This window comes from Lethenteron reissneri, chromosome 23 (assembly GCF_015708825.2).
Source record: "Lethenteron reissneri isolate LAM-NWPU_2019-01 chromosome 23, ASM1570882v1, whole genome shotgun sequence".
In the NCBI taxonomy this organism is placed as follows: Eukaryota; Metazoa; Chordata; class Hyperoartia; order Petromyzontiformes; family Petromyzontidae; genus Lethenteron; species Lethenteron reissneri.
This window is the reverse complement of record NC_083801.1, coordinates 13,320,528-13,338,545: the sequence shown is the minus strand read 5'-3', so window position 1 is coordinate 13,338,545 and position 18,018 is coordinate 13,320,528. Positions and strand designations below refer to the sequence as shown.

Genomic DNA, 18,018 nt, shown 5'->3' with positions numbered 1-18,018 from the left:
TAGGGGAAAGTCCTGGTCCAGTGAGTGAAAAAGTCTGGCCAGCCATGTGTTAGACCAAATAACAAAACTATGGTGTGCGTTGTACAATACGGACAGTCCCTGACTTGCATATGGACTCAGTCTCTGAGGCATTTTCGTAGGTCTGTACTATAAATGCACATACCGTCGGTTATTAAATGTGTTACGGTTCAACAAAGGGAAGCGTTGTTAATCTCTTATAAGAAATGCATACCTGTCGACCCCTTATCAGTGCCTACCTTAATACAGACAAATTCAGACTTTATTGGTCACACCGTGCCCTCATAAATCTCAACGTTCATCCGACAAAGTCCCATCACAAGAGAGCAACACAAACACTTTTTTTGCTCAATTTCGCTGTACGAGAATACGGGTAAACCGTGTGGGTTGATCGGAATGGAAATTTGTACATTTGCTATAGTCCCGCTGTTCGATTTGCAAGTGCGAGTTCACGTTCGCAAGTCCGATAAAACAAATATTCAGGAAGCTCGTTCGTAAGTGCAAATATTGGTAAGTTGGGCACTGCCTGTACTGGTAGTTGGGTTTATTGGTTCGAGGGTACACGGCCGTATTCCACAATGTAATGCACTTAAGCTACACTTGACAATACTCGCTATAACTCGTTCTCGTGTATTTTATTGTGCATTACATGGCATGCCATAGTGTATGGTATGTGAAATATGCATTATTCGTAACTAAAATACAATTTGAGATGTCTTTTTAAATTAACCGACCTGGTCTGGCTAGGCAGGACCATACGAGATGGGAGGCCCCCACGCCCCAACGCCTTCAAACTAAATCGTAGTATTACATCGGCGCGGGGCGGCCTTCTCCCATTTGTAATACCTTCGGGACGGCTCTGCGGCTCGGTGTGAAATTCAGTAAAGGCGGGTCCGGCTAGTTGGGGTTTCACCATTTGCTAAACTCAATTGAACGTTCAAACCCCCCAGATTCCATACACAGTTCACCAAAGTACTTACATAATTTTGTATAAGGGGGGGGGGGGGGTGGTTTCAACCATTCAAAAACTATTCAGAATTTCTCAAGAATTGGATTGCTATTGCGTGCTTGTTGATGCAGATGATAGGGCATGTTAAATCACTGCAATTAATCCACATCCAAAGACGTTCACTGCCATGTGTAACCTAAGATGGACTAAGCAGCTTGTGAATTCAACAGGTGCGTGACAACCATCAATTGGAAAATAGTCTTCAGAGCGCAGCGGATAACTTTGAAGCACAACGTGTTTTCAAATAAAATACAGCAAAAGCAAAAACTACTCTTCTACACATTCTGGAAGAGAAACAAAAAACGTGAATCCGAATGCATAGTACAGTATTCACAGCAGTGCTTACAATGTTAGATAGAGGGCGGTACTAAAATATTTTTCCAGCAAAAAAACAAAAGACCTATAACCCACACGCGACGAAATACTGCGTATCAGTTGTGTGTCGACTCACGGACACGACACGAGACGAGAAGAACCAACGTCGACGCGTGTCGCGGACTCTACTCGATCACGGGACAGCGCCAACCGGATCAGCAAATGCCCCCGTAGCCAGCGCCCTTGCAGCCCGGGGTCATCGTGAGCGCGCAGTTTGAGAACAGAGAACTCTGCCAAAAGAACATAAAGAAACGCCATGGCTGCGTGGTGGACGAGGATCACCCGCTTCCGTCCCCTCTCTCTGCTACTCCGACCGGCACCGCCCGGATTCGCTCGCGTTGCCGGGGCCGGGACGCGAATTCCTACCTGGACCGAGACGCGCACCGGGACCGGCGCCGAGACGCGCGCACTGCGCTGGGCGCACGGCGAGGCGGCGGCTCCCGGGGTGGTGACTCCTCCCGTGGCGGAGAATTTGCGCTCACCGGAAGAGCTGACGGGGCCCGGCTTCTTCTCCATCATCTACTGGGTCTTGTGCCGAAACGAGAACGCGCACCTTTTGCAGGTACAGCGCAGACGTCGCGCGCGCAGGTGATGAACGACGTCTTGCGCAGGTAGGGAACGACGGTAAAGAAATGACGTCTTGCGCAGATAGAGAACGACGTCTCGTGCAGGTAGAGAAGGACGGTAAAGAAACGACGTCTTGCGCAGATAGAGAACGACGTCTCGTGCAGGTAGAGAAGGACGGTAAAGAAACGACGTCTTGCGCAGGTAGGGAACGACGTCTCGTGCAAGTAGAGAAGGACGGTAAAGAAATGACGTCTTGCGCAGATAGAACGACGTCTCGTTCAGGTGATGAACGACGTCTCGTGCAGGTAGTGAAGGACGCCACGTGCAGATAATATATTGTGCAGATTGACCACCTGTTACATTCAGGTAGAGAAACATCTGCTAAAAGTGACTGCTGCAGACTACGAGTTAGACTACAACAGCTGCAGGACGATGACATGGGTGGAAATAAATGAACTTGTAGGAGTTAGTACAGCACACCGGTGTGTTGGAGAGCAAATCCACAACATTTACAATCTGAGTATTCACTAGTACATCACACCGGTGTGTTGGGGAGCAAATCTCTCCAAAATCTCTCCAACACACCGGTGTTGCTGTACTATTCAGATTGTAAATGTTGTGGATTTACTCTCCAACACACCGGTGTGCTGTACTAGCAACCAATTGCCTAGTTCTGTTTACGTTACAAACCTTACTCATTGGCGGTGGCGGGTTTAACGACACATTTTATATTTACACGATCTAACCCCAAAAAACCTTTATTTTGCAGGGGTTAGCTGGAAAACACATTCTGATTCATTTTTGAGAATTTGCTGCGGGTACAGTGATTTAATTAATTATGAGAGGTAAGCAACTGCTGCCTGGCATAGCTCAGAAATGCCTGTTGTGGATAACATGCACACACGAGTGTTCGTGCAGTACTTCGTTTATCTTTGCACATCTAAAGCCATTGGGTAATACTGCGCAAGCTCATAATTTAAGATGGGGACTTGGTTACACCATAAAAACATCGTTTCGGCAACAACAAAAACCCGTTAACAAAACAAACCAAAGTCAACTGCACGGGGTCAAATTCCGAATGGCGAGGTCCTGCAACCCGCACAAACCGTACATGGCTAAGAGAACGCATCACATACAAAAACACTGATACTGGTAGGAATCTCCTGGTTACACCAGCCCACAGGGGATTATTGTGTCCGTCCGTCCGTCGTCCATCCAAAAATGGGAGGGGTGGGGCTGGATGGAAAGGGGAGGGTGGGGAGGGGCTGGGTGGTGAGGGGAGGGTTGCGAGGGCAGGGGAGGGTGGGGAGGGGCTGGGCGAGGAGGGGAGGGTGGGGAGGGGCTGGGTGGGGAGGGGAGGGGCTGGGTGGAGAGGGGAGGGTGGGGAGGGGCTGGGGGGGAGGGTGGGGCTGGGTGAGGAGGGGCTGGGTGGGGCTGGGTGGGGAGGGGCTGGTCACCCCATGGTTCCCTTATAAAACTCAACGTTTAACCTACTCACGCCGGCTTGTGCCCGCCCTCACAGTCGCGCATATTTGCGGAACACACCACGCCGCCGTTGACCCTGGCCATTGACCGAGCAACCCAACGTGTTCCTACCAGCTCCCTCCGCAGGAATGTGTTTATTAACGTAATGTGTGCAAAGCATAGTGATCGCTTGCATGCACACTTTAAGGGCAATCTGAGGTCCAAATATGATTTAAAATTGGTCAAGGATGTTACTGTTATTGAATCCTAAACATTTTCGCTTGGACACGACAGAGATTAGGGTGCTGGCATGGAGGGGCGTGGGGGATTTCATCAGGGACAGGGCGGAACTTCTTATGATATGGAACTTTACATGTGTTTTACGCAACTCTCTGCAGGTCTGCAGATACTTCAATTCTGGTTTAATCGTCTAATATTGTTCATTACTGTCAAACTGTAGCAGAAACAAAAAAAAAACTCACATTCGTTCATAAGTCAATATAAGACTGCCATAAAAGCAAAATAATAATATACAACGTTCAAGCAGCACATGGATTCTAAGGCAGTGTTATTGACGACAATGTTTTTGGTTGTGCTTGTGGGCCATCATTAACACGGGGTTTACCATGAAGAGAGGTGCTGAAATCACGCCACATTCCAGCGAATTTAAAACCATCTTATTGAACTTTGTGGTGCGTGTCGAGATAATCAATCGGCCCATTGCTCGTTTTGTACGCTGCTTCTGAACTTTCTTCATTCCACGGCTCACCCCTACCCCTCTTCCCCCTTATCTCTGGCTCCATGTGTCTTTGTCTCTGTGTGTGTCACCCAAAGACAAAGATCCACCAGTTCAATTCCCACTTTCGGTCAATACTAGTGATGATAATTATCTGAAACAGCCTTGAGCCTCCCCTAGGTCGATGCAGTAACTGGTGTATTGTGTAAACATCGTCATCGGGGAGATAAAGGTGGCCGGGCGCTGTGCTGGCTACACTTGCCCCCTCCTCCCCAGTTGCATGACCCTTTTAAGTTACAAAGACAAATGTCCACCACATAGCCTTAAATACTGCTGGGGCAAGTGCTGTTGGCGAGCACTAATCAAGGCCAGCACAGCACACGAGGGTGTGAGTGACCAGCACCACACCCGGACGCTTTTGTTTCCAATGGCGATGTTTGCACATCGCACCAGGTACCCATTTGAGGCTGAATCTACCTAGGGGAGGCCCATAACTGGTTCAGTTAATCGTCATTGGTGTTGGCTGTAAGTGGGAGTCGAACTCAAGTCACTACGCTACCGCTCCCCATATCTACATCACCTTTATTTAATAAATCTGAGTTGCTCACTGTGATAAAAAAAATTAAAGAATAATTCATCTCTCGCTCTCAAAAGCCTCTCCTCTGAGTAATTCGTGCACAGAAACATTGAAATGTCACGCAGAAAGCAAGGGCAATAAGTCTACATTTGATTACTAAATGTTTGCCTCGAAGCAGCAGTATGCTAATGTAGTCCACTTAATTATCAAAACCATAGTAAACGGAAGCATACAAATAATAACCTTGTTTAGTTATTACTTTCCCATCTCTTTTTTCGTAGAAAGGCTGTCAGTAAAGAAACTACCTTTTGAAGATGACCCACACAAAACAAACGAACCATCGCTAACAGCACTGCAACAAATAGGGTTCACTGCAACAAATAGGGTTATATACAAAGGGAAAACAACAACAAAAACCTGAGAATTCATTTCACAGTTTCAGAATCGATGTGACGGTTCCAAAATGCAGGAATCGGTAATCAATTTCCGAGGAATGGAATGCACGGATTGCCACGTAGGGAAGGAAGTACAAACGGCCCAGAGTTCCAAGTCACCGCCTGGTAAATTTGCCATCTTGTCTCGGTTAAAGGGCGCAGACCTGTGGTTTCCCTACTGTTGGCGAAAGGGCCTCCCCCTCGAGTGAGCTTTAGAGGGGAAGGGAAGGGGGTTTACTCACCACGCCGACCAGACGTTGGAAGAGGTGCACGTACCCACCAACTTTTTACCCCACCACACACAACCTGCCGGCGAATCGACTAACTGTGGCATACCCATTAATATTGCTCAGTGGACAGAGGCTGAGAGATTTATGAAAATTACCCCATGTTTCAACTGCCATGCCAGGAGATCCAACCTAACCGGTGACCCTCTTTTTGCAACTCCAGTGTGCCACATATCGTACATCACGGTAGCTCACTTAGTTTCCCAGAGGTAAATATAATTTCCAGACATTTCTTTCAGTGTGGTAAATGTAAAAAAAATCAGATTTTCATGACCCGAGTTCACATATCACTTTTTCACTGATGTTAGCCGTGGCCTGTTTGATAAAATACAGGCTAGTACTTCGGAAACATAATACATCCCTACAATGTTCCAGGATCATTCTAGAAAGTTCGGTGCATTACCTTTATCTTATGCCTATATTTGTGCGTTTTTCCTGGCCTTGAACTTTTACTGAAACAAAGTACAATGTACCCTTTGTTATTGCAAGGACAGCAGATAGCTTTAAACCAATGTATGACAAAGTAAGCTCGTAAAAGTTGCTCAACTTTAATGGGTCAAGGTTGTTGGCTTTTTTCAAAGATGGAATGTTTGTGCCACATTGCAGCAGTACGGGATTATGATGGTTAAAATATCTTGCCTACGACAGACGCAATTTGACACGTATGCTTTAATAATCTAAGAGAGGGTGATGCGGGGACATCAGACCATGGAATTTGTAAGATGCACATAGAGTAGCAGTTGAAATATAGTATGATAAATCGCTTATAGAATGTTCTGCAGAAATTGACTGGCTCGAAGTAGACTGGAGGGCGTGGTTACAATATTGTTTTCAAACAAAAACAGATAAACAGTACCAAATGAAACATTTAAACTCGCTGTTTCAATTGTATTTTATTGTCGCTTTTTCAGGTGGAATGCAAAAATCGTTATGGACCTATGTGGAAGTCAAAATTTGGGCCGTACACGGTGATTAGCGTGGCCGATGCAGACCTCATTGAGCAGGTTATCCGCCAGGAGGGGAAGTACCCCATGAGGTTCGACATGAAGAACTGGACCGACTACCGGGACCTGCGCGGATACGCCTATGGGCCCTTGACCGAGTGAGTCTAACACCACAACCTCACCCTGAGCAATGACTGTAGCTGGTCATGAGGTTATTGGTATCATATTTTTGGTCGGTGTAAATACCGGTCATTATTTGATTTATAAAGGAAAGCCTTTGACCAACAGTGACTGCAGAGTTTTCAAAATTCTCACCATTCTTCGGATTCAGCACAAACGCCTTCGACATAAATGCATTCTGAGTAACGTTAAACCGTTTATTAAATGGAACAGTTATATGCATAAAGCATAACTCATTACTCCGTGTATAATTTTATGCATTGTATATTCAAAGAACTTGCCAGCAAAAGAGCCTTCCCACAGTACAGCAAGTATACATATTCTTATCTTATATAGATGTATATGCGCCTTGGTTCAAGGCGCTTTCAATAATTATTGAATTATACGTTAGATGATAGTGGTTAAATTAAAGAGTGGGGTTATTGAAAGTGGTGGTGTAGTTATGGTGACAGTAAGGAAGACAGGTGGGTGTGGTTAAGGAAGAGTTGGGGTAGTGATAGGGGTTAGTATAGGCCTGGTCGTAACAATATGTAAATTGGTTGTTTACATTGGCGTTTTGCAAATTGCATTTGCTTGATTTTTTATTATTATTCCATTTTCACTTGTAGTTTTCCAGACTTCTCCTTTGCAAGGGACTTGCTGTCTCAACAAACTCCTACAGCCTCTGTCTAATTATTTACCTCTCAACACATCATCCCCTACAACTCTTTATAAGAAAGTGAGGATTTATCCAATGTGTATCCTCCACGGACCCACTCTGCCTGCGTCACAGTGCAGACCAATTCAGGCCCACTTGTCCTCATGGCTGCCCCCTCACCACGTTGCCCGTGTCTCCGCAGGAATGGATCCAAATGGAACCACCTCCGTTCCGTGCTTAACCAGAAGATGCTGCGGCCGCGCGACATGATGGCGTACGTCAAGCCCATCAACGAGGTGGTGACCGACCTGCTGGCGCGGCTGCACATGCTCTCGGAGAGCAATGGCGGCATGGTGAACGACCTTGCCAATGAGTTTTACAAGTTTGCCTTTGAAGGTACTGAAACGATTCTTAGTGTTTTTCATGTACAGACTTTTTGATAATCTGCTGCTGCTGCATGAGAGCCTACCCATGCTGTGTGGGATGTGGAAAGAGCACTAACAGGGCACATTGCGTCGAAGGAAATAGGTTTACCGATTTCAGAAAGAAAATCGCTTTCGAATTACTGATACACATACACACGTCATATCCTATCACATGCAGCTAACGAGTGCATGAACATTGTTCCAGTAAGATTATCTGCACTCTTAATGATTTATTTGGGAAACTCTATTTCCAGTTCGGTTTGGAGAGCGTTTATTGTATAGCTCAGAGCTTAGATTCATATCATAAAGTCAAAGTCAGACCAGGGTTAATTCAGGCCATCATCTTTCTGCGGTCAGTGAAATAACTACACTGGGAGAGCACTGATTGATGGGATACGTTACAAATGTATTGGTTCTCATCATAGGATTTTTGAATTTCCACCACTTTCTCAGGACCTCAAATGGCAATGAGCACTATGTTTAACAACACAAAGATATGCATTGCTTGTAGAAAATCTATTTTTCTTATGCAGACCGCCATCTCCAAAGAACTGAAGAAATGTGTAGCCTAAATTTCGACTTAAAGCTTTCGTGACTGCAGGGATTCATCTTCTTGGTTCTTTCGGTAAAGTCACGTAGAATGGAAATAATAAAATAATAAAAAAACATAATAAATCAATTCTCACGACGTTTCGGCCACAACGTAAGCAGCCGTCCTCAGGTGAAGACCAGGTCTGTCGGGGAGACAGCGTCTGAATGTCTCCCCGACAGACCTGGTCTTCATCTGAGGACGGCTGCTTGCGTTGTGGCCGAAACGTCGTGAGAATTATTTTATTATGTTTTATTATTTATTATTTTATTATTTCCATTCTACGTGGCTTTACCGAAAGAACGAAGAAAATGTGTAGCCATTTCGTAGTTTTTAGATTGTCAACTCGAAAATTTGAGAAATTATGGCAAATTTGAATGAAAATAAACGTATCTGTTGTGATAGGTTTTATCGGCAGTCACAGATTTGAATTCTTGATCTGCCAACCTTCCCAGGTAGATGCACCTATCATGTTGGTCAGCAGCCCTCTGCTACGAACAGTTTCCCATACATTGAGACCATGTTACCTAACTCCACAAAAACATAAGAGAAAAATCTATGACCTACAAAAATGATAGGTGGTGAAAAACAAAGTGAGGAACATTCTCCTTTCTAGAGTGCAATCTGGATAGTGACACCCATGCCCTCTTCCCTTTGTCCTCCCGTCCTTCCTCTGTCGACATGAACTAATCTGCTGTGCAATGCAAGGCATCTCTACCGTGCTGTTTGAGAAACGGCTCGGCTGTCTGGAGCAGCCGGTCCGGGAAGAGACGCAGGTGTTCATCAATGCCGTCAGGACTGTCTTTGTTCACTCGGAGAAGATATCGCTTATTCCCACGTGGATTCGAAATTTCCTGCCGTTATGGAAGCACTACTGCAACGCATGGGACGTGATCTTTTCATTCGGTAGAGTCCAATGCACACACCGACACGCAGACCAGTACACAATTTATGTTTAGAAACTGTGTTACTTAGAGCCTAAGAGCCACACTGCATTTTCTTCTTCTTGGTTCTTTCAGTATAGTCACGTAGAAGGGAAATAATAAAATAATAAAAATAAAACATAATAAAATACAATTCTCACGACGTTTTGACCACAACGCAAGCAGCCGTCCTCAGGTGAAGAACAGGTCTGTCGGAAAGACAGCGTCTGAATGAAAAAACCACACTGCATTGTTGCATTTAAGTGTTTTCTATGGAAAAAAATACTTATTTATGCACGTGGAATAGCCACTCATCATTTAATATAACATTAATATGGCCCCTATTACGTGCTCCATTAGAGAGCACTGATATATATTATCATGTTCACATGGTATCTGTACTTCATCTGTTGAGCTATATATGGATTTTTGAAAAATGTACCCATATTTATAAGGTATTGCATTTTCTGGTTTCTTCCAAACACTCAAATATATCCTTCAGGATATTGGGCAGCTTTTTCGATCAGGGCTGTTCTGAGTCTTGGTTGGCCATTTAGTATTTACAAACACAATCACTTCCAATGACGTCATTGCACTGGGCATTTTATAATGTATGGGAGTGGCATCAGAGTACTATAACAAAAACATTCTCAAAATAATATGCCAGATCATAATTTTAAGTCTTATTTTCTCACGAAGGAAGCTTTAATGTCATGTAGCACAGCTACGGACATAGCTTAGTTACATATTTAAATTTAAGAGCGATAAGCTTTGTTGAACTAAACTATAAGTTATTAGTTTATTTAGAAAATAAGCACTATTGGTTTGCATAATGCCATTTTGACAAGCCAGCATTGTACATATGTCACACCGAGCAGGAATGAAAGAGATAGACAAGAAGATGATCAAGATCAGCGAGATGGTGGCACGAGGCGAGCCTGTGGAGGGCGAGTACCTCACGTACCTCCTGTCTAACGGCAAGCTGACTGAACACGAAATCCACGGCAGCATCGCCGAGTTGCTGATGGCTGGAATTGACACCGTGCGTGACCACTGCATCATCTCTTACACAGAAGGCGCAAGACACCAACCAAAAATATTCAAGCGCAGGGCATGGGTGATGCAGGCATTTGAGGGAGCGCACTGCTGAGACTCCAACTGCCACTTCATTTTTGCGTTTGTCACATCTAAGTGCTGTCTCCCACGATGAGACACAGTTCACTGGGCAGCTGCACTTCGCCTGTCTGAGTAATTTTAAAGGGCGAGGCATCTTTCCACGTTGTTCTATTTTCGCTTTGGCTCTGATGCATGAATGGTCTACGGAGGCAGACGGAAAAATCTTGTGTGCATACAAGGGTGCAATTTTGTGTGAATCCACATGAAAGGCAGTAACGTTTCAATTGCAAACATGATTCATAAAAACACATTGGAAAATGTTATTACCAGTCCTTGTTACGGGACAGACCTTGCTGCAAACAGAGTAAAGTTCATGTGTGAATACATGTTATTTATTTTATGATGGTGAATAACTCTTTTCGCTTTGATATAATGTGAAGAGAGATTACCAGTGCAGCTTGTGTTTTTCCTGATAGACGTCCAACACCATGTCCTGGGCCCTCTACCACCTGTCAAGAGAGCCCCACCTGCAGGAGAGGCTGCACCAGGAGGTCGAGGGCGTCTGTCCAGGGGACACCATCCCCAATGTACAAGATCTGGCCAAAATGTCATTCCTTAAGGCTGTCATCAAAGAGACTCTCAGGTGAATCGCCACACTCGTTTGTGGTCGATGGGAGAATTCGCTGGAATGATCGCAACGTGGCATACAGATGATGATGGCAAACATGAAAACCAATATGTATTGTCTGCTTTTACAAGTACTTATTTTATATCATTTACAAGTACAGTAAAACCTTGGATTGCGAGTAACTTGGTCTGCGAGTGTTTTGAAAGACGAGCAATAATTGTAAATAAATATTAATTTGATAAACGAGCGAGGTCTTGCAATACGAGTAGTACGTGTATACGCTTTGTCTGCGAGCGTCACGTGATCACAACTGATATACGAGTGATTGGATTACAAACACGTTTCCGGAACGAATTATGCTCGCAATCCAAGGTTTTACTGTACTTATTTAATATCATTGTATATGTAGGACTTAACTGCCATTAAAGAAAACTAGATCCCTTTGTGTCCTGAATTATATTAAAATTATCTTTCACGTCATTGTAAAGGACATCAACTTTACAGCATAAATCATACATTACAATGGAAATGTACATAACCAAGGTTACAAAACCAAGGTTGCAAAAAACATTAACAATTAAACTGCTCACTGGATGAGAGTACAAGGCATTTATACCAATGTAAAGGTTACTTGAGTGCACTGAATTAATGGAGGTCACATGTCCTGAAGCCAATGCCCATCACTTCCAAAGCTCTCTCTCTGTCCATGTTTGGTGAAAATATTTCTAGAGGCTTGTTGAGTACCACAAAACTAAAACAATTGCAATATCGTACAGATCACGGAATCCAAAACCAAGATGAAGTTAAATGTAAATAGAGAACATTTAAGTGAGTTACAAACGAGATATAAAATGAAAGGAAATACAAAACAACATTCGTGTGCATTCTTCTACATGTGTTTTTCAATTTGTGCTGTCCAGCATGTGGAGTGAAACTTCACACATCATGTTGATCAGCATACGGTAGAACCGGAGAGGCATCTGCGTGGGAACTGAGTGCTCATTGTGCATGTGTGTGTGCAGATTGTATCCAGTGGTGCCTTCGAACTCGCGCCTCATTGGGGAAGGAGGATCGAAAGTGGGCGGATATGTCTTCCCCAAAAACGTGAATGTGTAGATAGATTATGCTCACACCTCCACACTCATCACACTCACACAGGCATGTACTCACGTAATAGTCTGTCTTGACACCCTGCAGTCTACAGACAATTGTGCATTATTGTAACATTGTAACTGCATGTTAATCCAAGCTTTATTTAATTACGATTCAATTGTAAAAACTATGTGATTGCATTTCCAATTAAAACATAATCTTTAAATATCTCTACATTTTAAAATATTTTATATTAACAATTTGCTTATCTTACATCAGTGCATGCTACAAAATACAATATAATACTGTGTACCGGAAAGCCACCGGGCCAGACGGAAGCCAAGTTGAAAATCATGCAAATCAAGATCCTGCCGAGGGAGATTCTGGATATAATCCCGAACAAGATTGAGCAGTAAATTGCGGATAAGTAGGTGGGATTTTGGTCACACCGCAGCCCGTGAAATCAGATCACCAACCTCCAGATCAACATGGCAAAATCCAGAGAACACCAGCAGTCACTGGACATGTGCTTCGTGGACTTCGCACAGGTTTTTGACTAAGTACAGCATTTAAAGCTGTGGTGAATTATGCTGGAAATGGGTTATTTACCACACTTGCATCTTCTTGAGATAACGAACAAAACCAGAGTCGTATCCGACTCAATCCGGATCCATGAAGAGGTCCAGCAGGGCTGTGTCCTCTCGCCATATCGGTTCAACATCCTGGAGGACATGGCCATGAGAAAGCCCCTTGAAGTTTTTAAATGAGGGGTACTCATAGGGGGCCAAAGGATCTCCAACTTGAGATATGCTGCGAACGACAGAGTCCTGGCAAGCTCGACAGATGAACTCGAGGAACTGATTGATCGTTTAGTCACAGCCGAGAAAGAACATAACCTTGTTATCAATATCGACAAGACTAAAATCAATATCAAGGACAGAATTACAATACGCATCTACGTTGAAGCCAAACAATTGGAAAAGGTAATAAAGTTGCGTACCTCAGCTAAGCCAATACAGAAGATGCAAGGTGTATAGAAGGCGTCTGGGAATGGCTCGCCCTGGGTACGGCAGTCATAGCTTCTTTCAAGCCGATCTGGCGTGGATGGAATATCGCACTTCCAACCAAGAATCACCTGCAGAAAGGGCTTGTGTGGCCGGTAACATTGTACGGATTTAAGGGTTGGTCACTTAGGAAAGCTGAAGAGGTCAGGATCGAGGCCTTAGTGATGAAAGGACTCCATTGCATACTGAGGATCCCCTTTACAGGCCGCTGAACAAATACAATGATCCTAAATGAAACCGACTACAAAAAGGGGTTCCCATAATTCAATCTATAAGCGAAATATGTTCCTGAGACACGTCCTGCAGAGACCCACTGGATCTGTCTCGGTGACAAGAATGAGAGTCCAAGGTGGACCGAGAAGAACTCGGATAGTTCATCCCGCAGCCAACAATCTGATTGAAACAATGTATTCGTGCCATGTGCAATTCATTTACTTGATGTTTCAAAAATACACTGTCCACAACTAATCTTTCCAAGATTATTCATAATAATAATCTACAACATTAAACATTTTCAACTTGCCTTAATTGCTGATTAATATACACAAATAACAATAAAATACAAATATGTACAAATGTTTTCGAATTTCGAATTCTAAACATTTATGCCACAACTAATCTTTATCTCTGTGTCTTCTCCTACATTGCATGCACATGTTCTGCCATTTCACTCAGACACTGTTTCAATTGTGCCACTACGCGGTGTCACACAATCCTGAAATATTCCCGGATCCGGAGGCATTCAAGCCCGAGCGCTGGCTGCGTAAAGGCACCATGTTGGCGCACCCCCCTTTCGGATCCATTCCGTTCGGGTTTGGCGTGCGGGCATGCGTCGGGCGGCGCGTGGCTGAGCTGGAGATGTACCTCACCTTATCCCGTGTAAGTTCGTGAACAGAGATCCTTCACAAGATTCAAATAAAATGTGTTTTTCAGATGTGAATGATATGAAGAGTGCTTGTAGGCCATTAGATGTATTACTTTCTGTGGTGTTTGGGTCATGACGATCTACCTCTGGGTTCTGGTTAATTCATAATCAAGATCGAGATGCCATCTTGACCACACCAGCATTTTTACTTTCTTCCAGATCCTGAAGCTATTGCAGAATAGACACACGGACCTCGAATATATCCCCTTAAACCAAATACCACCATCTGGCCTTCAGTCTTTCCCATAGTTGCCAGACTTGTGGATATTTACAATTCTGCCTTGGCAAATCGCCTTTTCCCCTTCTCTACACTTTAGGCAAAAACGGCTGCACTAGGGTTAATCTAATCTACAACACTGCCATGATCTCTTCTGAACTTTGCACCGCATATCCAGTATTGCCACTAAATTCCTAGCATCTCTGTCGGATATATGCACTCAAATGCAAGCAACTTTTGTTTGAGCAAATTATTTATGATAAAGCTCTCTGACCCATGCAATAATTATTACAGATCGCATTTCTACCTAAAAGCGCATTTCTACCTAAAATGCCATTTCTTTTATGCTTGGACGTATTTCTCTTCTCTTAGAAAGTGGTTTCCATAGCCATCCGAAAATTTGGCTTGCAAAAGCATTGTGCCTTTTGATTTTTTCACAACAGTTTTTGTCATGCCTGTAAGTCGCTTAGTGTGCTTATTTGGTTATCTCCCTCATGAAAGTTTAATAATATTAATGCTCGGTAGTGTAGCAGTTAGCACGCTGCGCTACAAACCCGGCCACCCGAGTTCGACTCCTACTCACGCCAGCATCAGTGACGATTATCTGAACTGATCATGAGCCTCCCCTGGGTCGACTCACCCTCAAATGAGTACCTGGTGTGGTGTGTAAACATCGCCACGAGGGAGACGAAGTCGGCCGGGCGTGGTGTTGACCACATGCCTCCTCATGTTCAGTGCTAGCCTTCGTAGGTGCTTGCTAACAGCACTTGCTGCAACAGTCTGTTAAGGCTATACGGGGGTTTTGTCCTTTTTTTTTCATACTCCACTTAATAGCTACCCCTCCTCGTGCTTCAGACTGTCAATAACCCACATACGTATTACTAGTTTGACATATAACATACTTATAGGCTTAATTTAGGTTTTGGTATAACACTAACTTATTTCCTTTGATTGTGTCTTTCTTTGTCTCTGAGCCTGGATTTCCTGTTAAAATGAAGTACTGTATACCAAGTAAGGAAGTTGGTTATGTTTACCGCTTGGCGGACCGACTTGAGTGTTGCCGGTGTTAATGTGTGTGCCACTGCGTCTCCTGTCTCTTGCAGTTGATCAAGGAGTTTGAGGTTCAGAGGGACCCGAGTCAGAAGAAGATTTTACCACGCACGTGCACAGTCATGATCCCCAGTGAATCTATTAATCTTAAGTTCATTGCACGCAAGTGAGGATGTCTCTTGCTCAAAATGTTTGTGCAGCATATTTTACACCTTGCAGGGTGCAGCAAAATTGGCCTGACCAAGTGACGTTTTACATGTGCATTTTGGGGCAGACATTCGCACGTTTGTGTCATCAGCACTGCATACACGTTTTATCTCCATTATATATAACGCAAAGTTGTGAATGTGTGTCTGTTCAAAATGTTTAGCATACTTCCCGACATGCAACAAACTGGAAATTTTCCATGTGGGTACTTTCCAGACTGTACACCATGCAAAAATTATGAAAATACACTTTAGTTTTTTGGGGGGGGGAGGGGGGGGGGCTCAATAATGCAGATATTTTTTGCACGGCAAGTGAGCTGTGACGTCAAATCTGTCACGTGACCCGCGCACGTGGAAGCGTAACGCATTGTAGTGTAGTGGTTAGCGCGCCGCGCTACGAACCCGGTGACCCGAGTTCGATTCCCGCTCACGGCCACCACCGGTGACGATTATTTCAACCGGTCCTGGGCCTCCCCTAGGTCGACTCAAACGAGTAACTGGTGTGGTGTGTGAATATCGCCACTGGGGAGACAAAGGCGGCCGGGTGTGGTGCTGCCACCCACCCACTCGTAACATATAAAGAGTGCTTTAATGATGAACACAATGCATATTTTCATTTATGTATATTTCAACAAGTTTTTTTTTTTTGAACGTGAAGTTAATATTCACAAAATACATTTAAATTTTACCAATCCTTTATTGCATTGAACAAAACTATAATGATTTATATATGTATTTGAATATACTATACTGATTTATATTTAATTTCGGGAAAATGTCAAAACTGGGTGGTTTTTAACTTTTGCCGACAAAACTGGATCCCAAATGTCAAAACTGGGTGCACCCTGGGTGGCCAAAAACTTGAGTTTTGGACACTCAGGGTGCACCCAGTTTTGACATTTGTCAAATACACTTGATAATTGTATACTAGCACAGTGTGCCAGCACCCCATTCATCCAAACACTTGGTATTTGTATACTGGCACACTGTGCCAGCACCCCATTCATCTAAACACTTGGTATTAGTATGCTGGCACAGTGTGCCAGCACCATATAACTACACACACTTGATATTTGTACGCTGGCACATTGTGCCAGCACCCCAACGATACGATGCATGTGCGGTGTGTTACCAAGTCTCTGCCATCAACACGACATGGACCTCGGTTGCCGGTATCGAGCTGCCCATTGCCGAGGAGCTGCAACGCGACAACACCATGATGCCACCTCCTCGCCAGAAGAAGGCTGGCCGCCCGAAGAAGCGTCGGATTCGCAACCGTGGCGAAGGTGGCCCATTGGGCCTCACGCGGTGCTCCTTCTGTCGCGCCAAGGGCCACAACAAGCGCTCTTGCCCGTCGAAGTAGTTATATATATGTAACAAACATGTTTTGTTCTAAGTGTGCAGCACCATACTTCTCGACGCAAACACTATCTACCGTTGTTCTACTGTAGTAGGTGTAGCATGCAAGCTGGCACACTGTACCAGTATACAAATGGGAAGTTCGTGTATGTTCGCGAGCTGAAAGTGTTACTGTAGTTGCAAGCTGGCACACTGTGCCAGTATACATATGGCAAGTAAGTGTTACTGTAGTAGCGAGCTGGCACACTGTGCCAGTATACAAACGGCAAGTAAGCGAGCTGGCACACTGTGCCAGTATGCAAACGGGAAGTTTGCGGTGCAAGGTATGGAACATGAGCCACGAGAAACATCATTTGGAACGCTCTAAATCTGTGGCGACATATGGATGAATAACGCAAGGACCTAAACGTGTACAAAATGATACATTAAATCGTACACCTTCTTCACCCAGTTTTGACATTTGTCCACATTGAACATCACCCAGTTTTGTCATATCAAAAAGCACCACCCTGTTTTGCCTGTCGTTTTCCAAGACCACCCAGTTTTGACATTTGGGATCCAGTTTTGTCGGCAAAAGTTAAAAACCACCCAGTTTTGACATTTTCCCATTTAATTTCATACAACGGTAATGAAATGTTTACTCAGACTATGTTTGGGTTAATTTCTCAAAACCATGTTGCTAAAAATCTTAAGTTTGGGATAAAAGTGTAATTTTTTTAGGGTTAATATTTTCATACTGACGTGATTATATATAATGTAACAACAGCTGAGAAACCATTTCATTAGCAGTTCACCAAACCCGCATTTCGACACAAGTGCCAGAAAGGGCTGCATTACGTTTAGCTGTCACCGTGAACTGAAAGCAGCACTTGTGAAACTACTAAACATCTTGTGCACATAGCAACGTCCAATGTTAGCTTTTGTAATGTATAGTAATGCCATAAAACCTAAATACGTTGTTATTGAGATGTACCATTGAATTTGTTCTATGTTTTGCTTGGTTATTTACTAATTCTCTATTAACCAATTCTCTATATTGAAATGTCATTTATAGACAGTATGATTTACATATAATAAATACACGTTTGTATGTTCCGTGTCGACTGACTTCGGGAAAGGCTCCGATGATTTAAGAGTGTTTGGTCAGAGTTATGGGGGTGGTTTTAATGCTGCAGGGGTGCGAGAGCAAGCTGGAG

At 43.9% G+C, this 18,018-nt stretch overlaps 1 protein-coding gene across 1 annotated transcript; it reads left to right on the top strand.

The window, feature by feature from the left end:
- Window positions 1-1,339: 1,339 nt before the first annotated feature.
- Window positions 1,340-17,912, top strand: LOC133346016 (sterol 26-hydroxylase, mitochondrial). Its single transcript, XM_061557263.1, has 9 exons — window positions 1,340-1,964; window positions 6,379-6,569; window positions 7,431-7,624; window positions 8,951-9,148; window positions 10,044-10,207; window positions 10,758-10,924; window positions 11,932-12,013; window positions 13,741-13,944; window positions 15,311-17,912. Exons 1-9 carry the CDS (start codon window positions 1,659-1,661, stop codon window positions 15,425-15,427), a joined length of 1,623 nt encoding a protein of 540 aa, XP_061413247.1. The 5' UTR covers window positions 1,340-1,658; the 3' UTR covers window positions 15,428-17,912.
- Window positions 17,913-18,018: the final 106 nt, after the last annotated feature.